Source organism: Enhydra lutris, unplaced genomic scaffold, assembly GCF_002288905.1.
Source record: "Enhydra lutris kenyoni isolate GAN:26980312 unplaced genomic scaffold, ASM228890v2 scaffoldscaffold32, whole genome shotgun sequence".
Classification (NCBI taxonomy): Eukaryota; Metazoa; Chordata; class Mammalia; order Carnivora; family Mustelidae; genus Enhydra; species Enhydra lutris.
This window is the reverse complement of record NW_019154116.1, coordinates 9310013-9335065: the sequence shown is the minus strand read 5'-3', so window position 1 is coordinate 9335065 and position 25053 is coordinate 9310013. Positions and strand designations below refer to the sequence as shown.

General features: G+C 39.1%; 1 protein-coding gene across 1 annotated transcript in view; it reads left to right on the top strand.

Moving 5' to 3' along the window:
* LOC111153440 (catenin delta 2) overlaps positions 1–25053 on the top strand; it is a 1010962-nt gene that overhangs the window by 315977 nt on the left and 669932 nt on the right. Inside the window, exon 3 of the mRNA XM_022512459.1 lies at positions 23115–23227. Within this exon, the coding sequence (XP_022368167.1) occupies positions 23115–23227 (113 nt within the window). The remainder of the gene's footprint in view (positions 1–23114; positions 23228–25053) is intronic.

Below are 25053 nucleotides of genomic sequence, written 5' to 3'. Positions count from 1 at the left end.
TTCTTCTCCCCTCACTGCTCTCATTTGCAACCATTGTGTGGCGTGGCTGATTGCGCACCCTTGTGACCCTATGCGATAAGTCCACAGATGTTGATATGTCTAGAGCATCTCCTAAGGCTGTTTTAAATTAAATGGCTTAACATAGTTATTATATAGCGCTATTGACTGAGCCTCTCCTACTCGCCAGTCCCTGTCCTCAAATCTAGGAATGAGGAACCACAAGACCACTGCCTCTGTGGAGCTGCCCTTCTAGTTGGGGCCAGAGGACAAATGACCGACTGCTGTTACTCTCACTCCCCCTCCCTTCAAAAGAACTACAGAGTGGGAGTAGAGTTCCTTGTGGTGACCTAGAGGCTCTGCCCAACCCAGTGAGACCCGACAAGTTTGTCCTGGGCAGTGCTCCGTGAGAACTTTCTCTTTATTCTCATTCTTAAAAGGAAACCAGGTCAACAACTTTATTACCATCCTTGTCTATAGGGGATGTTGATGCCTTGGGGTGACTTTAAGAATATGTGCTTTCAGTGGAGACAGAATTCATAGCATATCTAACCAGGTGTGAAACAGGCCTCTTAGCTATGGGGTAGCAGGAAAAAATATGGGCCTGGGGGCCAGAGGCTGAGATTTATATGCCGGCCCCAGTGTGCTCCAGTCGTAGGACTCTAAGAAAATGTGGGCATACTTGGTGCATAACGTTCTCTCCATCAGAAGAGTGACCCTCATCCCCTTGGCATAGGTGCACTGGGATGTCATTTGCGAAGCATAACTTCATGTGGTAACTTCCTCCTCCGTCCATGGAACAGCATTTCACCGGCTCGGGATGATCAGTGGCTACTCCTGGGCTGTAAGCGTTTAGTTATTTTTGGTAATGTGTTATTCATCTTAGAACAATGTGGGTGTTCCCGGCTTTTGAAGGCAGAATTCTAAAGGGGTTTCAAGTGAGGAGGTGACTGTGTTACCCTAAGCCATGCAGCTGATGGTCGGAAAGTCCAGGCCTGGCGCTGCCGCGCTGTGCATGGTACGGTCACGGATTGTCGTCAGCCTGAGTGCACTGCCAAAGATGGTGGTAGGTGAGGCCACCTCCCAACTCTTCTTTTTCTTTTCTTTTTCTGTTGTTGCTTTTGATTTTTTGTTTGTGTGTTTACTTCTTTATTGGGATATATTTTGAGAAAGAGCAATTGAGTGGAATCAGCTCCAACTCTGGTATTAATTTTATTTCATTTTCTTTCCTTTCCCTGGTGTGTCCTGGAAGGTCTGTGAAGCTGCTATCTCTACTTACTTAATCCCTCTGCACCTGAGTTTCCTTACCTGCAAAATTAGAGTCTTCAGCTCTGTGATCCCTTCCAAATGAATAGGATTTTATTATCTCTCCTGTAGGGGCTTCCTGGTGCCGAGGTAGGGGTACAACTTTTAGCTGGGGAGCAAAGATTAGCTAAGGTGGGCTATCGTCCGGGTCCCTGGACGAGGCTGTGTGTGTCTCTCACCCAGGGACCTCCAGCCTTTGCTAATTTCACTCCTCTAATTGGTTAGACTTTTGAGCAAGAACATCCATTGTATGTCCATTTATTTGTACATGATGTAAATGCATGACTATATAAAAATCCATATGTTAGAAAATATGATAAAAATCTCACAGAGGTGAGAGAGGTGACAACAAGAGTTTAAAATATAAGCTCACACCTATACTTCTCCTACCCCAGGGAATTGCCTTGTGCACCCCGCTTCAGAGCAGTGTTGCTCTGACTGAGCCGCACAACTCAACAGTGTCAGGAAGTTAACAATCATTCAGATTCAGAAGCTGAGATATGAGAAATAGGAATGTTTGTTCCAGCTCAGCCGTGGTCCTTGTAGGACCCTCCTGTCTTGATTATAACCAGATTTGAGATCGTTGATAAAGATGATCATGCAGTCATGAAGGATTGTTCCTAATTTGTAAATGAGCACATAATTACCTGCAGGCATTCTGCACCTAGGGGGCCAATGAGACAATGTCGAGATCACTGCGTTGCCTCTAGGTACTAGAAGACAATCGAAGGCTTATGTTGATCTTTGTATATGACTTGTACCAGGCATGCATGTGCTTATACATCCCTTTGGATTCACTGTTTAGTCGATGGTTATCAACAGGAAGGGAGACTGGTGGAAAAGCACTGAGCGATGTACTTTCTTTTCAAAGCTATAATCAAAGAATTGGGCTGGGCTGATGTCTTCAGAGCAAGCTTAGAGAATTTGCAGGTTTTCAAGGCTAATAAAATATGCATACACTTTGTACAGAATTAGATTTCAAGAAAAGTCTAAAATCCTGAAAAAATATGAGATAAAACAAAAAGTTGAAAATTTGAAAACATGTCTACCCTTGTCTGTGGGCTCAAAGTTATCAAACACAGAGATCTAACATGTATGGAAGTCTGGTTTTGTAGCAGTTTAGGACAAAAGCACTAAAGGTTTAATTGAATTCAAATTTCAAATCAGGAAACTATTTGGCAAAGTTATGAAAGCTAATGTAATCTTAGGTTATATTAATGGACAGTCACTGTAATTTGTAAATAAACACATAAGACAGAATGGGAGTAGGGACGTTAGATTCTTAAGTACATATTCATCCTGTCATAAACTCAATGGACATAACCTAAGTATACTTTGAATGTCTGGTCCCTTAACTTAGCAACTCCAGATGATCTATTCTTCTCTTTCCTCATCTGTACAACAGAAATAATAGTGGTATTATTAGTATTATTAAGAGTAGTAGTTCCTAGATCCCTAAAGGGTATTCATGCTACTGTGGGAAAAGAAGAACATTGCTTTTCTAGGAAAATAATGGCCTAAATTTATCAAAATGGGAAGGTTCTCCATGCTGCCTTTAGTAGGAATTTTCATTTTTCTTAACTAAATTCAAGTTCTGCAGTATTTATTAAATATGCATATCTTGTTGACTATTTGATTTCTGCCTGGACTACTGCTTTTCCCACTTGAATAGCCAGGGAAAAGTGTTCTGGAGAAAATGGACCTAATACGTGCCCAACAGCTGCTGGAATCCTAGCGGCTTGCCGCCTGTCTCAGCAGCCAGGAACGCTGGTATTCATTAGCTCTGCCCTCTCCATCAGGTAAAAACTGCACCTGATGGAAATTACAGTCCCCAGTTTCAGGGGACACAGAGATAATTTGGCTGTTCCTAAAAAGGCATAAACAAAATATTGCCTAAGCACAGACAGATGTTAAGGTTATACTCTGTACATGAATTCATGTACTTGAATTCACTTTAATGGAGTTGAGCTTATGGTGTAAGATCTTGCAGCTCGTTATAACTAAGTTGTTATGGGCTGCTAATTTGCTAGAAGCTGCTGTATCATGAGCTAGCCCAACTGCCTTGATGGGTCTCCTGGTAGTTAATATGGATTAAATGTGAATCTTTTATTTTTTCCCCTGTGGTCTCACATAATGATATTAGCTTGTCTACAGTGTGACAAATTCAGTGTACCAGGAGCATCTGGTACACTATTCTTTATGACTGAAAATAAGCCTGCAAACTTGATCATGCACATCCATTAAGACACTTCCCCATATTGGGGAGATATGGAAGGGTGATGACCATGGAGGGGATTTATTGGCAACAGTTCATTTTGCTTCATTGTATAAGAACTATCTCAACAGTGGTACATTCATCAATGCTACATTCGTGCAAGTTCTTGCTTGATTATCAGGATGCAAATATGGATATATTCCTGGTTAGACTGAACTTAATTTATTCCCAGCAGAGGAATTTCAAAAAAGAAATAAAAGGAGAAGAAACTGAATTTCCACAGCTTGAAGATAGGTCTGAATTCAGTCTTTTGAAGTTGATCTGGAAATGGACCACACTGAAATGTTCAGGACATGAAGCTACTTTAGTAAAGAGGGTATTTTTTTAATTGAAGGCATGGTATTGTAAGAAATGAGTAGATTCAGATCCTGTTGTGTGCCATTTGGATTGCAAGAAGTTAATATAAAAATGTTTTGCATATGTCACTACCTTGGCAGTGAAGAAATGTAAAACAAGAGTTGACCTACAGATGCATATTCTGTACCTTACCAAGAGCAGGGCAGACCACTGGGCTAGTTGTCACTGTTGTTGTTATCTCCGCTTCAGCACTACCTGAGTAGTCTTGAATTATTCACTTAACCTCTCTGATTGCTAGTTCCCTCTTCTTTGCACAAAAGGATTATATTTCATATCCTATATTCTCCCCTGGGCCATTTGAAGATAAAATAATTACAGTAACAATACAGCTGTTATTATACAAAGAGTAAAATTGTTACACTATTAGAGTATAATTGTAATAATAACTCCCTCTTACCTGATACCAGCCCTCTGGTAACCTCAGGCCCCTCAATCAGCAGTGGATGTGGCATTAGCAATTAAAAACCACTCTGGAGGCAATGAGGAACAGGAGCTCTGAAAGGTACACACACACACACACACACACACACACACACACACACACTAAATCACCGGAAAGAGATGTCAACAGTATAAATGAAGCGGAAGAGAAATGAGACTGTTTCTTTGGTTGTAGGAGCCAATAGCTGTGTGTGTCCACAGTGCCAGAGGACTTTCCCGTGTCCACCCGATTATGAAGAAGCTCTGCAGTAGACGGGAATTTAGGGACAGGCAAACTATCATCCTAGTAGGGCGATGTCCTTGTGATGTCGCATAGGATCCATGTTAACTAAAGACCTTCAGATGTTAACAAAACAAAACAAAACAAAACAAAAAAACCACCCAGTTAGAAGATATTATTTTCTTATCAAAAGAATTCAGTAACATTTCAGAGGGTTTCTCAGTTGCAGTAAAGAGATGAAGTGGTGCATCACATTTAATGAATGAGGAAAATCAGGATCATTGTTGAGTATCAACCTGTTACTGAAGTCAAAACTTCCAATGTAATTTGCTTAGTATTCTATCTGGTCCTACATTCCAATCAAACCGTACTCTAATTACTCCCTGAAGCACTTACACACACAGTCAATATTTGTCTAATTCTGTGCTTTAAATCATGCTGTTTCTTCCATTTGTAATGCTTTTCCTCTACCTTTTCACATGGTCAAATAGTAACCTCTCACTTCCCACCCCAGGTGCCACCTTGTGCATGGATCATTATCCTTGAATTCCTTCTCACCGCTCTCTCCCATCTTCCCTAATTGGATGTTGCCCTTGAAATTCATTCATATCCGTCTCATCACAATTTAGCATTTTACCTTAAATGCTAAACTCCTTTACTAGATGCTAAATGCTTTACTAAATGCTAAACTCCTTTACTACCTCAACTCCTTTACTAGACTTAAATCTATCAACAAGATCTCTATCAGGGGTCTCCAGAGTGACAAAAGCAATAGGGTATATAGAGCTATTTAGAAAGAGATTTATTATGGGGTCAGAATAGGATCTTGGAAGTCCTACAACCTACAAGTTTCGTGCTCCACGAGAGCCGATGGTGTAATTGCAGTCCAAACTCAAATATCTGAGAATGAGGGGAGTCCATGGTGTAAGCTCTGGTCCAAGTCCAAAGGTCTAGACAATCAAGAGTGCCAGTGACTGAGGGCAAGAGAAGATGGATGTCCCAGCTCCCACAGAGAGAAAAAAATTTGCCCTTCCTCCACCTTTTGTTCTATTCAAGCTCTCGATTGATTGGATGCTGCCCACAGCATTGATAAGAGTGATCCTCTTAATCTACTAACATTCAAATGCCAAAGTCCTCCAGAAATACTTTTACAGACATCCCAAGAAATGATGTTTACCAGTGACCTGGGCATCCCTTAGCCCAGTCTGGTTGACACATAAAGTTAACCGTCACACGATCCATACCTGAACCAGTTTTGTACCCATGTCTTTTCCTCTCTTTGTCATCCAGCACCTTGCAGAACACTTTGCCCATTAATATCAGCTGCCCTACTGTTACTTTATTCATTCATTCCGTAAATACTTATTTGGCACCCACTCTGCGGGTGGTATTAGAAATCTGGTTGAAAAATGGTAGCACTGTTTTTGCCTTGGAATTTAACATCATAAAAATAGTAACTCTGAAATAATTGAGACCTGTGGTTTGCTGGCAAGCTAGCAAGTATTGATGGCTCCATCCCCATCTACGGTTGGTGTTAGTGAAAAGGCGGTATTCCTTTTGCATTTCATTTATATACCATAGGAATCTGATATTGTGGTACCGAAGAGATATTAAGCAGCAGTGTCACCATACTATTTGGGACCAACTTGTATTTCTAGGGATCTAATGAGAGAACTTGCTGGAACATTGGTGCCACTGAAGAGACTTAAGACATCTCCTTGTCCTGAAATACTGATAGACACTCAACTCAAAGAGCTACCAGTAAAATTCACTAGAGAATTTTATGTTAGGAAGATGGTAAATCATAGGAAAACTTATTATTCTACCATGGAAATGTTACAGCGTAACAGTATATGAAAATGGCAATTTTATAATTGAGGGTTTTTTAATGTAAATTTTTTAGTTTGGCAAGAGAACTTTTGGGGGCTAAGCCAATAGAAAGCAAGTATCTACTGAAGCTCTTTGCAAAATCAGAGAGTGTTCCTTCCTGCTCTGAAAAGTGCTGCATTCTTTTCTTGGTGGCCAAGCAAAAGTAATAATATCTTTGAACATGTAAGTAACTAGGTGGTAATTAGCATATACATATTGTTTAATTGTAACTAAACACTAGTAAAGTTTGGAAGAAAATCTGGTGAGAGGATTCAGTTTTTGTTAATTATTTTAAGTCATGTCTGTAATTTCAAATTAATAATACTGTATTAACTTGCAAAAGCCTGTGTCTCTATAAACCAAAAAAAAATATGACCACCAATCAGATTATTTCAACACATTCAATTCAATATCAAGGCTTAATAGAGATATCATGATGCTTATGGCAATAAATATTTCCTTTACTGTTATAGACTGTTAAGCCATTGAAAGGTTAAATGTTAATAACTATTAATTTTTATTCTTAGGAAATAGTCACTGCAATTTTCTAAGTACATTAATAACAGAATCATACACATGTGTTAATTTTTTTAAGGATGACTTTTGGCTACGTTATGGAGAACAGACTGAAAGCAGTTATGAACAGGGGCAGACACTCTAATTAGGAAAATATGTTCAGGTCTCCAGGCAAGAGGTACTGGTAGTTAGAATTGGAGTGGTAATCGTGGAGGGTAATGGACAGATTGGAGAATAGACTTGGTGGTTACAGCTCCACTCTCAATTCCAGTATGGGTTTTCCTTCCACACTAAGTAATCATCTACCACCACCTGATTGTCTTTAAATTCTGACACTTTCTACCCAGAGACAGCAGCGTATCCCACAGGTTAACTACTCAGTCGTCCAAGATTGCTCCTCCCCCTGCCTCACCCATTTCAGATGCCAGGAGCAAGTCCTGGTTGTCACCTGTACTTCTAACGAATTGACCAACTATAGATTGGTTCAGTTATTTTCCTACAGATGCTTACAGAACTCAGAGAAGCATTTTACTTACTGTATTACTGCTTGATTATTAAAAGGACATCGCTAGCAAACAGAGCAGGGCAAAGTGTGGGGAAAGGGGGTCAGAGCTTCGTGTTCTCTTTGAGTACATCATTCTCCCGAAATTTCTACAAGTTCACCAACCTGGAAGCTCTATGAACCCCATCATTTGGGTTTTTATGGAGACTTCATTACCTAGGCACAATTGATCAGCTCATTGACCATTGGTGATTAAACACAATCTCTAGCCCCTCTTCCCTTTCTAGAGGCTCCAGAGTTTGGGGCTGAAAGTTCCTACCCTCCAGTTACATTGTTGGTTCTCCTGGCAGCCAACTCCCATCTTCTGGTGTGGTTCAAAAGTTGAAATTTCATTAATATAAAAAAAAAAAAAAAAAGACACCATGTCATTCTTACCCCTTAGGACATGTCAAGAGTTTGAGGAACTCTGTGAAAGTGGGTTTTCACTTTCACAGAAATGGGGTTGAAAAACAAATATATGTATTTCTTATTATAAACTATAATATCACAGTGGTATATAATGATTTATTGTGTATGGCTGGAGAGGACAAAGTGCAGAATCATAAACACATTTGGGGGTTAGGTAACTTGGGTAAATGAGAGTACTATTGACTGAGATAGGAAAACAACAGGGTGAGAACAGGTTTACAGATTGTCTGTGATGTTGGTTTGGGACATGAACCTCTGGGTTTTCCAGAGTGGATGTCAGTGGCCATTTGTATGTACACCATTATTGGTTATTGAAGCTGTGGGGATTGATGAGATTATTTAGAAAAAGTCTAAGAAAGTAGAAATCTTTAAAAATCCCAATGAAAGAGTAGCTTAAGAGAATAGGAGACATCCATATTGAGTAAGGGCAGCCAGAGAGGTGGGGAGGAAGGCAGGAGAAGAGTGTATTGAAAACCATAAGAAGAATTTGTTTCAGGAAGAAAGGAGAAGCCAAAGAAGTAAAATACTAACAGTAGGTCACTTAAAATACTGTTGGTGTATGGTAATGAGCTCATAAAGAATTATTCCCCTAGAATGAATGTCTAGCTATTTAACTTCCACAAAAGCATTGATTGAGAAAGGATAAATACTGGCCCTTTGTCAATCAAACATTTCTGTCCTACATAGAATTATTGCAATAAATCTTATTCTGTAATTCAAGTTTGTTATACAAAAGACATATAATATGAGAGAGAGAGAGAGAGAGAGAGAGTGAATGTACAAGCACAACTCATGGAAAAATATAGAAATTTAGCATTGGAAACACCACAAAATCACTTAAACTCATCTTTTACATTTTGTCAGACACCTGAGTGAGTTGGCTCTATGTCCATACACTTTCTCATATTGACCCAAACTGTATTTTTTGAGGTCATGTATTACTTCATTCATCCATCAGTCCATTCATTGTTTATTGAATGTACTATATATTAGGTGAGAGGAAGGTGATCACATAAAGGCATGACTCCTGCCATCAAGACATTTATGTTCCAAGAGAGAACTCAAACAGGTAATTAAGTGAATTCAATAAAGCATTGTTGTGCTATGAGAGTGGTGGTTGTTTCTTGTGTGTCAGGAGTGAGCTTGAGGCCAGGAATGTATTCATACAGAACAGATGGTAATTAAGTAAACGTTGAGATTCAACACCATAAAACTGAAAGTCAAAAGCATTTTTCCTAAACTTAAGAACAGGGGAAGAGTGGGGAGGAGGAAATGGATATTTGGAGCAGTGGGCCCAGAGCGAGCACATGCAAAAGTCCATTGGAGGAAATGGCAAGTCATTGATCTTGGCAGAGCCCAGAGTTTTAGTAGTTCTCTTCCACCCTTAAATACTGGAAGGCTGTTTTTGTCACTGTGTTGTAAACCTAGGCAAGGACGTTTGAGCATAACTTTCCCCATCCTCATTGCCCTCACTGGGTGTATCGGAGTTTCACATTGGCTCTCCTCAAGTTAAGGATCATTATTAGAAGGAAATATTTCAGTTATAGTGTGAACGTGAACAGTACAATGAGTATAATTCTTCCAGTGGTTGGACATAATAATTCCAATATTTTATTTCTACAAAAGCAAGGAAAACTAAAAAGAGAGAGCATAAAATGGTAAGCTACAGTCATTCCTCATTAAGGAAGTTTCTGTTGTTCCTGATTCTATAACCTCCAATAAAGCAATGAGGCTGAATAATGCTAGATTTTTGAGGCAATGGAGTTCTGAACAGTTATAGCTAGCCTTTGAGTTCTACTCCCATCTAATCTTTGGGGAAGCCACTTAATATCTTTAAGGTTGAGATGTCTCAGACAATGGAGTACTTTATTGGATCAGTGTGAGGAATGAAAAATTAATGCATGTAAAGCACTTAAGGGAATATGATACATGGTAAGTAAATACTTAAAATATTGGGTGTTGTTTTTATGTGCTACTATCATAAATAGAATGGTCATTCCTAAGCAGATATGGGCATTACAATCACTAGTAGAAACTTTTTAAGATGTATGGGTCAGGACCTCATTACCTATAAATTTTTATTCTGTAGCTCTGGGTTCTGTACTGGCCATTTAAAAAGGGCTAAAGGTGCCTGGGTGGCTCACTTGGTCGGTTGAGTTTCTGACTCTTAATTTCGGTTCAGGGCATGACCTCTGGGTCATGAGATGGATCCCCACGTTGGGCTCCATGCTGAGTGTGGAGCCTACTTAAGATTCTCTCTCCCCTTCTCTCTGCCCTCCCCTACCCCTGCTCATAGGAGCATGCTCTCTCTCCCTCTCTCTCTCAAAAAAAAAAAAAAAAAAAAATCTAGAGATTATCAGGATATAGTTAAGAGTCACCAATATAATAGTATCACTAATTTTTTTATGAAGCCCAGTGAATTTTTACATCGTCTTAAACTACCAAGAACTATGGCCTTCTTTATTTCATGGAGTCCTGTCATGTAGATGAATTAAGTAAACTGTGGTAAACATGCTTTATTTGGATAACAAAGCATTTGGTAAAATAACATGTTAGAACAAAGCCAATAGAATCCTACAGACTGAAGGAGTTGGTCAGAAAGAGGTGTTTCTTTATATTTTTTATTTTATTGAAACCATTCTGGAAAGGTGCCTATGATTCTGCTTCAGGGTGCTGATTCCTGTCATCTGCTGTCTTGCTAGATGACCCAGAATGACATTGTTGTTGTTTAAAACATTAATCTGTCAGTTCTGTAAACTTTGGCGGACAGCTCTTTGCCATAGTTTTTGACTCATCAGTGAGGTCTCCACAGCCTTACAGTTGACATTGATTTGTTCCATTCCATCCTGACATCATGGCTTTGTTCCTTCCAGATTTGTTGGACACTTTGCTGTAAGCTTCCTATCATTAGCCTGTCATTTGTGCCACCTTCCCTTCGATTTGGCTTCAGAACGTGTCTCAAGGGGATGAAATTAACATTGTGTGGCTATGAAGTCAACTCACTCATGTGAAATGGGATTTAAAGGTGGTGTGGGATAAAAGGTCACCTAGGATTATCTGATGGCACACATTCTTGATGGATGCAGAGATGCGGGACACTAGGAAGCAAAAAGTCATCTCCACAGTGGAAAACTGGTCTTTCATCCTTTCTGAAAAAGGACTCCAGCCAGAAGCTAGAGAAATACAGTCCTGGAAATTATTGCATCCTAGAGCCTGAAGAGAGAGAGCGGTGATCTTCCCTTCTCTCATTTTATAGAGAGCTAGAACGATTGTGTTGGCGTTGGTGCTTCTGAGATCAGGTATTAACACCTGGTTTGGGACATGGTCATGCTTGGGGGGAAGTAGGAAGACCAACTAGTACAACGTAAAACACTCTTGCTCAGGGCTTTCAGCAAATGGTTAGGTACAAAGGCCAAGGGCATTTTAGGTTCACTCTTACTCCTTTGCTCTGAGGTTTCTAATTTCTTTTAGCAAAATGAACTGACCTCCAGGGAAAGAAGGTAAATTGAACTCTTTCTTAATATCTGCTCCCTCGCCAAAATGGCAATAGAGTTTTTAAAAGGGATAACACCACCAACTTAGAGAACAGATAAATAAAGAATGATATGTCACCATGTTTGCATGGCCATCAACTCAGAATTACTTCATGTACCATTGGAGAAAGCAACAAGTACTTCTAATTAAACTATAACGTACTATCCAATGTAAGTCATATCAATTTAAGAGAGAGTAAACCCAGAGGTATTAAAGCGTGAAAAATCTTGGAACTGAGCAGTCTTAGAACTGCTAAAATAGGGTACATAGACAAGGTGGTAAATAACTTACATATCTAAGAAAATAAGTCCTAAGCAGTAGAGAAGAAAGAGCATAGGCCAGTTTATAAGGAAACTCTTGCAGATGTTTGTGGGAGTGGGCATATGGGGCATGAAGTCTAAATTACAAACAGGAGATTGTTTGCAAATCTGTGTAAATATCAGTGAACCCCTATCATACACAGCTAGACAGACTGCCCCCTGCAACACTGGCAAAGACTAGAGGTGAATTATCTGAAGACGATGAAATTAGAGTCTCTTAACTCAGGGGTACAAGGAAGAGCGTTAAAGTGGGTATTGGAAGTTGGTAGGGGGAGTAAGTGAAATTTTACTTACTAAATTTTGAGGCTCTCTCTTTCACCCTGCCCCTACACGGTTTTCAGAACAGGGGCGAACACATGTTCAAACTCAAAGCTGGAGCTTGAGAGAGCCTCCTCTGGGAGTTCTGCATGGAAGAATCATGCAGCGCTTCTCCTAGAAGAGCACAGCTTACCAGCTCTACTCACCAAGAGTCTGATCAGCTCTCTGAATTCCCACTCAAATAGAAGAAGCCCGCTGGAGACCTTGATATGTTCGAAAGCCTATAACATGAAAGACAGAGTCTAAAATAAACTGAAAATCCTCGTAAAACAGGAACTATGCAAAGAGAAGAAAACATAACATTAACATCACAGAGAAAGAAAAGTTGATTTCACATAAAATAAATACTGGATGATAATGGAAAGGACTATTCAGAGAACAAAAAAGTAGGTCTTAGAAATTTAAAGTATAATAACATGAACGAACCAAGCACTTGTTAGAGACTTATATGATTAAATTGAGGAACCTTTTCAGAAAGTAAAAGCGAAACATAAAAGAAATGGGCAGCTAGAAGAGAAATACTTTTAAATAAGAAGCCTAGGTGACTGATACAGATCTTACATCTGAAGAGTTAAAAAAAAAAAAAAGAAAATTTTTTAAGAAGGGATAAAAACATGAAAAAGTTTTCAGTAGTATTATGGAATAGCCTAGAACTGAATAATGTAAGTTTCTGGATTGAAAGTTCCCACTAACGGTTCTGAAGATGTCTAAAAATAGATTTATATCAAGACATATCACAATAAAATTTTAGAACACTAGGGACTAAGAAAAGATACACTTTTTCTGGGGAGAAGTGAAAGCAGATTTCACACAAAAAGATAATAAAAATTCAGAATGTTTCACACTTTTCAACAGCAACACCTGAAGGCAGGAGATAATGAAGCACTAGCTCAAAACTCTAACGGAAAATTATTTCCAACCTAGAATTCTCTTCTTCTGTAACCAGCCTTAGAACCAAGTTTGAGAGTAGAATTAAAACTTATCAGATATGCAAGGTCTCAAAAAACAGCCTCCCACTCTCTTTCTCTCTAGAAAGGCATTTTCTACCAAAAAAGGAAATAAAGTAGGAAAATTAAGAAAGCAGATCTAGAAAGAGGAAACCCACGTAAGAGAAGGACGAAGGAAATCCCCAGGATGGAGATGAAGGGAGGGGTTCACGACGATAGCTGGGTAAAGAGGCCAGACTAGAGCAGATTGGAAGACACCAGAAGAGATTTCTTCAATAGATGGAACTGATACATTATTTCCTGTGTTTGATTTATTGAGAGAAGTTTATATCAATCAAGGGAAGTTTTGGTTTAGATTCATGACAAGTACATAGGCAGCAGAACAAACAACAGTAACAAAAAAGACAAGCCACTCATTTAGAGAAAACAAAATGTATATTTATGTTAAAAAAAAGGTCATAGTACAAACCATGCACATTGTGATACTGTTCTACCAAACATCGAAGTTTAGCTGGATGGGGAACACAGGGGAAGATGAGAGAAGTGTCTACACATGATGGCAGATGGGGAAATAAAGTGAAATCCTTGTCTTCCACTATGGGAAGTTAATTGATAATGCCTATAACTGAAAGCTTAAGAAATAATAATATTGGAAAGTTAATGGAGATATGAATATACAAATCAGAAAAAGGAGTTAAAAGTGCTTGCCTCTGAAGAAGAAACTTGACAAATATTTTACCCATTTCAATTTGTATATGTACAGATTGATTTGAAAACAGCAATGACAATTATTTTCCTTATACAGATAGAAATACAGCGGCCATTAGATTCTCTTTCTGTATATAATTTTTATATTTTTATATCATATGTTCATTTGTGTATTATATAATATATGTGATATGTATAATTACATATAATTATGTATGAAACATGTATAATTATATATAATATATAAATTGTATATTTTATATGTGTATAAAATCAAAGAGGCACTGACTGGAAAGAAAAAAAAAGCAAAACAAAGTTTAAACAAAAGAAACATCACCTAGATAAACCTTTAACAGCTCTTTCAAGTAAGGATTGCACATTTTTATTACAATTAATGAGCCTACTGAATTCTAAGAATAACATATGATGGAGACATTTTATAGAACTGCTGATTTTTTTGAAGTCCTATGGAAGTTTTCTCAGATTCATTTATGATCATGAAATACCCACTTTGAGAAAAATTATTTTGTGACAAGCAGTTTGGCTATTTCATTCCAAGAAGCTTGAAACCAGGATCTTGGGTCATTTATTCATCATTTACCTAGTTCCAACTGTATATCAGGCATTTTGCTCACAGGTAAAATGATGACATCGGACCTAGTCTCTTGCTTAAGAAATTCACAGTCTAGGAGGGACACAGACCCTTGAAGAGAACATTGTAATGGAATACAAAAAGTACAAGAACAAAAATGTAAACTGATTATCATTGGATCACAGGTAATAGCATTAGACACTCCTGAGAAGTAGAGATGACAGCAGCTGGCCATAAAAGGAAGGTAGACCTGTTGCTCATTTATAGGTTTTCTGTTCTCATCTAGGTTAACCTAACAGGCCTTCTTTGAGACCTCATTTAAGAGAACCCCGGAGGGGCACCTGGGTGGCTCACTGGGTAAGCCTCTGCCTTTGGCTCAGGTCATGATCTCAGGGTCCTGGGATCGAGCCCCGCCATGCTTCCCCCTCTCTTTCTGCCTGCCTCTCTGCCTACTTGTGATCTCTCTCTCTCTCTCTCTCTCTGTCAAATAAATAAAATCTTAAAAAAAGAGAGCAAGAGAGAGAGAACCCTGCGGCCTTCACTAACATGGTCAAACCTTTCAAATGCCATCACATTTCTTCTCCTTGCCTGCCACCATTCTGTTGCACACACGAGACTGCACAGCACCGCCATTTTGTGTCTGAGTAGGTGCTGGTCCCCTAGTTTTTACCTCTACAGGAGATGAGGTTGACAAAAGTTTTGATGCCCGAGACTGTGTCTCAGGACATGTTCTGAGTCCACATTCCCATTACATGGGCTTGGTATAGTCAGTCTGAATCTTAAGTCACTGGATTCTAGCAATCAGATCTAAATGTCTTCCACTGCCTCGAAGCATCCATCTTCTCCATTCTCCACATCTGTCCAATCTCTTTTCCATCTTCTCGTATTAGTAAAATTGTGGCAAAGCCATACTTATTGAATTCATTATTCAGTCTAAAACTTTTCCACTTTCTCAAATCCAGCTTGTATAGTTCCCACTGATGCTATTTCACAATGTTAAGTAAATTATTTATTGATGGAATTAATAAAACTATGTTTTCTGATATCAGTTTTCACACTGAGTTAGCTAAGCCCCCTCAAGAGTCTTTATATGCTTTTATCCTTTTAAAAACATTTAACAAACTACATTTAATTAAGCTGAATTAATTATTAATTGTTAATTTAGACTCTTTAGGAAAAAGTTATGAAACTATATGATAATTATTCTTATAATCCTTGTGTGTTATGTGACTCAACGATGTGCTATTCTAGGAGTGAATATCCTTTAGATTTGGCTCTTAGTAAATTTTAATGAAATTTGGTATCATGTATCTGTTACTTTTATAAAACTTTTTCTCTAAAACAAGATAATTTCCACATAGTGGGGAGATTTATTTTCTCTATCACTACTATGCTTTTTCTTCCAACTTCCCTTACCAAAGGATGTCTTCTTAATCCACACCCTATTGTTAATTCCCATGAAGTCCCAATTTCTCTGAACAATTTCTGCATCACATTTTTGGGCACAATTTTATTTTTGCATAATTGATATAAAATAAACTGCCTATTTTTAATAGGCACAATTTGATGAGTTTGAACATATACATGCACCCATGATATCATCACCACAATGAAGGTAATAAACATATCCACCCCATCCAAAAGTTTAGGACCCTTTTATTTATTTATTCATTCTTTTGGTGATAAGAACATTTCACGTGAGATATACCATCTTAACAAATTTTTAAACGCACAACATTGTATTATTAATTGTAAGCACCATGTTGCCTGGCCGATCGCTAGAACTTGTTTGTCTTGTATAACTGAAACTTTATACCCATTGAACGACTCCCTATTTCCCCCACTCCCAAGCCCGTGGTAACCACCGTTCTGTTTTCTGCTTGACTCTTTCACACACTTCATATAAATGGAGTCTTGTGCTTTTTCTCCTCTGCACCTGACATCTTTGAGTTGGAAAAAGGTTTTCCAGGTCTATCCATGTTGAAGTGGATGGTGCGAGTTCCTTCTTTTCTGAGGGTAAATAATATTCCATTGTAAGGATCCACCATGTTTTCATTATGCAGTTGTCTGTTGTACATTTGAGTGGTTGGCATGTGTTGGCTATTGTGAATACTGCCGTGCCTGGGTGGCTCAGTTGCGTAAGTGTCTGACTCTTCATTTCAGTTCCGGTCATAATCTCAGGGTTGTGAGATCGAGTCCCATGTGGGGCTCTGCACTAGATGTGGCACCTGCTTGGCATTCTCTCTCCCTCTCCCTCCTCTCCCTCTGCCTCACCCTCCCCTCCCTCTTCCTCTTTAAAACAAAACAAAACTAGTGCTGCAGTGAACACGAGTGCAGATATCTCCTCTAGATCCCGGTTTTAGTTCTTGCAGGTATACACCCAGGAGTGGGATTCCTGGATCATACGGTAATTCTTTTGTTAATATTTTAAGGAACCTCCTCTCTATTTTACATAGTGACCGCACCAGTTTACATTCATACCAACAACATGTAGGCATTTGATTTCTCTACATCCTTGCGAGTACTTGTTATCTTTTGTTTTCTTTGAGAACAGCCACTCTAACAGGTGTAAAGGGATATCTCATTATGGTTTTGATTGGTATTTCCTTGATTAGTGATATTGAGCATCTTTTTATATACGTGTTGGTCACTTGTATGTTTTGTTAGGAGAAATGTCAATTCAAGTACTTTGTCCCTTTTTTTTTTTTTTTTTTTTTTGTACTGAGTTGTATGAGCTCCTTTTGTATTCTATAGGTTGTCTTTCCACTCTGTTGGCTGTTTCCTCTGCTAGAAGGAAAGGAAGATTTTCAGTTTCATGTAGTCCTGCTTATCTACTTTTGCTTTTGTTTCCTGTGGTTTTGGTGTCTTCACTTTTTAGAGCCCTATTTACACCACCACTTCTGCGCTGAAACTTCCCAGGAGAAGACCATGCTAGTGGTCATTGCCCCACCATGATTCTCCTCTTTATTTATTTATTTATTTATTTATGCTTCTTTTGTTCCTTCTACTCCATATCCAAAATCTCCAAAGACATTTCTTTACTCTTCTTTTTTTTTTTTTTTAAGATTTATTTATTTATTTGAGAGAGAGAAAGAGAACACTCATGAAGTGGGGGAGGGGCCACTGGAGAGGGAGAGGACATCTCAAGCAAACTCCATACTGAACGTGCATTGAGGTGGGCTTGATCTCATGACCCCAGGATCACAACCTGAGCTAAAACCATGCCAGACACCCAACCAACTATGCCGCCCAGGAGCCCCTTTCTTCACTCTTCTTATCTTTCCTTAAGGTCTCCCCTTCACTGACTTAATTTAGTAACACATATTCACTTGTAACTGGTATTACAAATTTCATGAAATTTATCCACATACCTTTATTTTTCCAGTTGATTTCTTGGGTACCCACTTGGCCTTATTAGCAACATTTGTCTCATGAATGTTCTACCTCAAAGTCTCTAAGAAACCCGGGAATTATTCAATTCTGAGAGGTCGGTCATCCCTCCAGATGTCAAACTGAGTCAGAACTGGAGAATGTCGTCTTTCCGCCTACACCACAGCTTATGCAGCCACAGTGGAGCGGAAGCTCATTCATTGTTGTGATGATGCCCTAGGTGATTTTGTGGGTGCTGTTAGGCCACACGCATCTCTGAGTTTGAGAACAGTTGCAGCTCTTCTAGCTCCCAATTCTAAGGTCAGTTTCCAATTCCAAGCATCATAGGTCCTGAGAGTTTCCAACCTGTGGTGAGAACAGCCCTCCCCATAAGCCTTTAGACCCTTGAGTTGGGGTAAAGTAGGAAATGACTGTAATGTGAGCAAAAAAGCAGAAGGCATTTCAGATTCTGGTCTCTACAGTTCGAAGAAATAAAAATTCTTTAAATAACAGGTCTTAATCTGAGTATGAATGAAATTAATAGTTTATATTGGCATCACATGCCCTCTATGTTAATGGACTGCTATGGCCTCTGAAACAAAAGAAAATACCGGGAAGATTTAGTCCAACCACTATTCATTAACTTCTTTAATGTTACCCCTTCTGTATGTCCAGACCTCCTAAACAACATCCTTTATCTCATTCTCTTTGCTATTTTGAAGGAAGAATTTCTTTCTCGGCCAAGGCTAAGCCTTTCACCTTAACATTTTTGTAAAGTAAGGGAAAAAAAAAGAAACCGTAGGAAATAGCAGTGTTATAATGAATATACAAGGTAATACATGTAGAGCACTTGGGTCCATGAACACGTATATAGTTAACAGGTGTTGACTGAGCAGCAACTATGTGCCAGAACTGCTCTAGACACTAGATACATCGGCAACACAGCAGGGAAAATTTCTGCCTTATATATGGTCTTAGAAACTAGGCACGCAATAGTGAGTACTCAATAAAAAATTATTTCCCATTTTATTTTTATGTTTCATGTTGTTATATGAATAAAATACAAGATTTTAGATGAAGAAGAGAAACTTTCTTTCTCATTGAGGACTTTGACATTCACTATGTATTCCTTAGCAAAGCACAGGGGAAAATTCACTTAATTACTTTCTTGGTTCATATACAGGGTGGCAAAGTAAACATTTATTGAGTGGCTATTTTAAAAAGGGAACATACTGATACCCATTTCCTTAATAAAGAAAATGTCAATTCAGTTAAAAAGTCATCATAATAAATGAAACAGACCAGTCGCCCAAAGGTAGCTGTTTATTTTTAATCCTATACTAGTGAAGAACATTGAAAAGAACATGTAAAAGCTTAAGTATTTGCCTGGTTAGTAGTTCATTTAATATGAGTTTTTAAATATAGCAGAAAATATCCTTTTATACATCAAACAGGAAGGAAAATTGCGAATTCCTAAAAACCTTCCAGGTTTCAGCTCAGATAGAATAACAGGAGCCTGCTGGTACCTTCCCATCTGAAACAACAAAACATACAGAAAATATGCAACACAGCTTTCAGGACTCTGAACTTTAAAGAGTGAAGAAGGTGGTTTCTAAGAGACACAAAACAAAAAAGGTGAGCCTCCTTTTTCCCCAGCTACAACAGTGTAGAAAAGCAGACCCGCAGAGTCCAGGGGGCTCCCTGCAACTGGGGAGGCAGCACTGACAGCCAGGGAGGAAAAGGGACTAGAATGTTTGGGGTAAAATACAAGAAGGGTGGTCGCTGCTCAGAAGGAGAACCCTTGAAATCTACAGAGGATCCACTTCTACTTTCATTTGAGACCTGAGCATCCTGAGTCTGTAAGGAGGCCACCAGGGGCAGGGAAAGAACCATTTGAAAGGATGGGAGGAAACACTACCAACCAGGGGCCAGAAGTACGTGCCCACACCTACCAGCCTAACTGGAAAACCCAGAATCCGTTGGACGCTGAGTACTTAGAAGGATCCCCCTAGGTAAAGTAGAGGAATTTGCCGAGGACAAAATGCTGCTCTCTTTCCCCAAAACAAATCTGAAATGCAAGACCCAAGTGTACCAAATTGCATCCAAAAAACTGTGCCCCAGAACAGAAATTAAAATATATGTAGAAATATGAAGATACCCAGAGCACAATAAGGTAAAATTCAAAATGTTTTATGTTCAACCAAACATCACCATACGTGAGGAGGGGCAGAAACAGGGCCCGTTCTGAGGGGAAAAAATCAGTCGGCTGAAACTGAGCCAGATGCTAGTGTTAGCTAGTCGGGACATTAAAATAGTTTTTGTGTGTATGTTCCCTGTGTTCATAAAGTTGGGGACATGGAAGATATAAAAGACCCAGGTGAAACTTCTAGAGGTGTTTGATTCATCAATGTCTGAGATAAAAATATACTCGACAAGATTAATAGTGGATCAGATACTGTAGGGGGGAGGAGTGATTAACTCGACACCAATGGACGCTGCTATCCAAAATGAAACACAGAGTGAGGGGGGAAAAAAGAACCTTAAAAATGGGCAAAGAATCCCTGAGCTGTGGGGCTATTCCAAGTGACCTAATATGTATGTAATTGTAGTCACTGAAGGAGGGATGTTAGTGGGGAAAGGGGAAACAGTTTGAGGAATCAATGACTAAACACTTTCCAGATCTAATGGAAAAGAAATCCACAGATCCAGGAAACCCAGTGAACCCCAAGCATAAGAAACATGTGGAAAACTATAGTAGGGAACGTTGTCATCAGGTTGTTCACCAGGGATAAAGAGAGAATCTTAAATGGAGGCAGAGAAAAAAAGACACTGTATAGACAAACAACTACATGAATACCATAGTTTTTTTTGGTCAGAAACAATAAACAAGAGGACAAAACGTCTTTCAAAAATGAGGGCAAAATAGTGTTGTTAGGCACGTAAAGCTGAGAGAATTCATCACCGAAAGAGCCACATTCCAGGAAACATGAAAAGGAAGTCTCTCAGACAGAGGAGTGATGCCAGATGGAAATGCGGATCTACCCAAAGTGATAAGGAGCCTGAAAATTGTGACTCGGTGTTTGGAAGGCAGCTTGTGTGAGGGTGTCTCGTCACCTCCCTCCATAACCCTGATGTGGAGGAAACGTGCAGTGAGACCACACCCACGCGCACAATGACTTTCCATCTACCTATGAGGAATTCTATATGATCTTTAAGTATTGTTTTTAAGGTGATACCGTTCTAAAGGGATAGCTTGGTTTTCTGTTAGGACAGATTCTAGATAAAATATATTATAAAGCCTAGACATGAAAATCTTTTAGAACCTGCATATTTTTGTGGAAAGGAATTGCCCCCCCACCGAAAAACAAAACAAAACAAAACAAAACAAAACAAACTGTAGAACTTCCTGGGAGAAGAAGCAGAGATTAGGGGCACAACATGCATTCTGACAGAGGTGTTGGTATTTTTTCCTTACAAATAATCTTTGCTGTCCTTCAGAGTATGTAAGGATAAAGATGTGAGCTCCCACAACAGCATGCTTCCTTAGTTTTAGAACTTGAAAGGGAAAAGTTGAGCTCTTGTGGGTAACATGTTTCTTTTTTTAATATTTTATTTATTTGAAAGAGAGAGTGTGTGAACGAGAGAGAGTGCATGAGTAGGGGGAGAAGCAGAGGGAGAGGGAGAACCAGACTCCCCCCGAGCAGGAAGCCTGACGTGGGGCTCCATCCTGGACTCCAGGATCGTGACCTGAGCTGAAGGCAGATGCTTAACTGACTGAGCCATCCCGGGTCCCCTTTTTAAGTGTTTCTTACTTAGTTCCCGAAAATAATGTTAACAGAAAAGAAATCTGCTCTTGTGGAAAAGAACAAGGGAATTTTTAATATATGTGGAGGACACACCATATCCTACTTTTTAAAGGTTATCACCCAAGAGTGTCTCAGGATAGCAAAAACAATAAATTCCTCTTTCCTGGGAAGACAAATCTTTGCAATGTTAGGAGTTTTCATTCTCCCACACTGACCTTTATTGTCAGTATTTTCCAGCATTTTTGTTTTCCCATACCCCAAACAAAACTGTGCAGGTAATTTGTTTTTTTTTTTTTTTTTAATTTTATTTATTTATTTGACAGACAGAGATCACAAGTAGGCAGAGAGGCAGGCAGAGAGAGAGGAGGAAGCCGGCTCCCTGCTGAGCAGAGAGCCTGATGCAGGGCTCGATCCCAGGATGCTGGGATCATGACCTGTGCCGAAGGCAGAGGCTTTAACCCACTGAGCCACCCAGGCGCCCCAGTAATTTGTTTTTTAAAGAAATCAAATGTAGTTTGATTATGTTGTAAAAACTTCTTCTGAATTTTTTTAGTTAAAATACATGCTTTGGGGGTGCATGGGTGGCTCAGTTGGTTAAGCAACTGTCTTCAGCCTAGGTCAGTCCCAGGTCAGTCTCCCTCTGGCCTCTCTCCTCTCACACTCCCTTTCTCTCTCATTCTCTCTCTCTCTCAAATAAATTAATAAAATATTTTTAAAAAAATACTTGCTTTGCTATAATTATATTTATTAAAAAAACTTAAGTGCATGGAAAAATAAGACAAAGATTAAAGTGTGGTACAAAAGTCCTATAACTGGAACAGCTAAGATACTTGACATACTGATTGAATTATTCTTCATTAACGTTGATCCTTTAACAGTGGATTTCAGGCAGATTTGTAAAAGTATTCTTCATTGGTTTAACTGGGTTGTTTTAAGGTGATAGAGCAAATATCTCAAAGGATATTCACTTAGTAATTAGGCTATCAAGAATCAGTATCATTCCCATTCTGCTGAAATTTAAATCCTACAGAAGCAGAAGTTTAAGTGTGATTTCTCTTCAGTCAACAATATGTAACAAGTAATGTTAGGGTCGAATTAGTAGAGAGAGGCAGCTAGAAGGCCTATGGGAATAAACACAGTATTCCAAATGATAGAAAAGCTGTTTCTTTTAACATTTTACTGAATGTTACAATTTTAATGGAGGAGAATTAATATCTGTCAGGTGCTGGCCATCCGCCAAATAGTCCAGGCTGATTTTTCATGGTCGGTGCCTCATTAAATCCTTACCCCGATGTTAGGAAATAAGTATTGTCAACCCATTTTACAGATGATGAAGTTGATACTTACAAAGATTAAATCACTTCAGCCAGCAGACCCCAGGACTCTGATACATACTCAGATCCGTCTGAAGTGCAAATCCCTCTTGGATTTCACAGTGACATCCCCGGTTTCTCAAATTCAGCATCTCGGCAAATGTCATTTTTCTCCTTTGACCACCACATCATTTTGATGTGAATTCCACGTTGCAAAGTGGATGATAGAATTAATCTTTTTGGTGGCTTTATTTCAGGAATTACAGTTTGAGAGACTGACCCGAGAGCTGGAGGCAGAACGCCAGATCGTCGCCAGCCAACTGGAGCGATGCAAGCTCGGATCAGAGACGGGCAGCATGAGCAGCATCAGGTACTGGGCACCCTGCCTCCTTACACTTCTGGGCTGGGAGCTGCCAGGGAAAGGAAATTGTGGTGTTTATCTTCTCCTTACAAACCTGGCAGTGGATTTGGAGCATTCAGTGAGATGTTGGAAGGGAATTATAACCAATCTGATTTAAGATGTTCAAAAGGTGTCCAAAATGGCCTGATTTGTACTTGAAACTCTTTTTAACAAAATTAACACCTGACCTGAATGCAAATTACGTGTAATTTTGCACAAAGGAAGGCTTTGCATTGAGTCAACTCTCTGGAAAATCAGGAGATGCCATATCACAGTCTCTCAGTTCAGTTCTTTTTTTTTCCTAAACGAACCAGAGGTGCAGGTTCCTGAAATGAAAGAGAACATTTCGATGTCACCTGTCTCGTTTGCTACTGTGTGATACTAAGTTGCAAAATTGTACCTCAAATATCAGCCACGCATGCAATTCTCCTGGGTAAAAATATTTTGAATTCATAGAGAGAATAATTATTCAATGAGGGGTTGGTTTGAGGTCTGAAAATGTTTAAAAACAAAACATAGTCACTGGACCACAAAATAAATTATTGACTCTAGGACCATGTTTTCATGTTAAAAATGTGTGTGTGTGTGTGTGTGTGTGTGTGTGTGTGTGTTGTGTGAAAGAAACAAAGTTACACAACTGTCATTTTCAGTGATGCATTGTACTTTCCTGTTATCTTGTTCTATGTCATGTTTTTGAGGTTCACATTTTAAGGGAGGTGTCTTCGTGCAGGAAACTTGCTGTGGCAGGTCAACTCCAACATTGTAGTGACTTAATAGCTGTGTCTCATTCATGCAACAGGTAGAGGTAGTGGGTGGTAGTCGGGGGCTGCTTCTCTGCTTTCCCTCCCACAGTTATTAAGGACCAGCTTCTCTCTTGGGGGCTTTGCCATCCCCTATGACCTCACTGTCAGTCGTTTTGTCCATTGCATCACTGCACGTACAATCCATTGGTGCAAACCAGTCATGTGGCCTCTCATAGATGGAGGTTGGGCCACGGCCACTGTGCTCAGAGAGGAGCGTGAGTCTGGTGATCTCTTAGCCACCTGCTGTGACAAAAGAATTAAAATGTCCTTGTATCTTTTGCTCTAACATATTTTGTCATTGTAAGAGTGCAATTGTAGTCAGAATGTTTCCTATTCGAGCCACTTGCCATCAGTCTTTTAAACATTGTTCTTTTTTTTTCTCCTTAACAATGGTGAATCTACATGGATATCATTGTACTCTTATTAGACTAGCCTGCTTGGACAGAATATCATTTTCTATTGCAACATTATTTTGGACCCGTGGGAGCATATCTACCTCTGCATCCAAGTACCTAGGTTATAAGTAGCTGTGATTCCTCAAACTGACTGGCCAAACACCCAAATTAACCAGAGGAGAATGGACCAAAAACAAAACAGAACAAAACAAAAAAGTGCATTGTGTTTACTCAAAATTGTTTTCAGAAGATTGACTGGTTGAAGATGGTAAGACTGAGGCAAGGAGAAAAATAATGTTTATAAATGTGTATTTGATTCATTCCATGTAGTTGGACATATTTGAAGAGCTCTTTTTTTCCTTCTTCAAATTTTTATTTAAATTCTAGTTAACGTATAGTGGAATACTAATTTCAGGAGTAGAATTTAGTGATTCGTCACATACATATAACGCCCAATGCTCATCATAAGTGCCTTACATCATAAGTTCCTTACTATCCACTGGCTAACTGAACATCATTTTTTTGAAGAAAAAGTATTAAGAATTTGTAATAGCCAAATTGTAACCACATTTTGGAATAAGACCAGTGTGCAAATTGG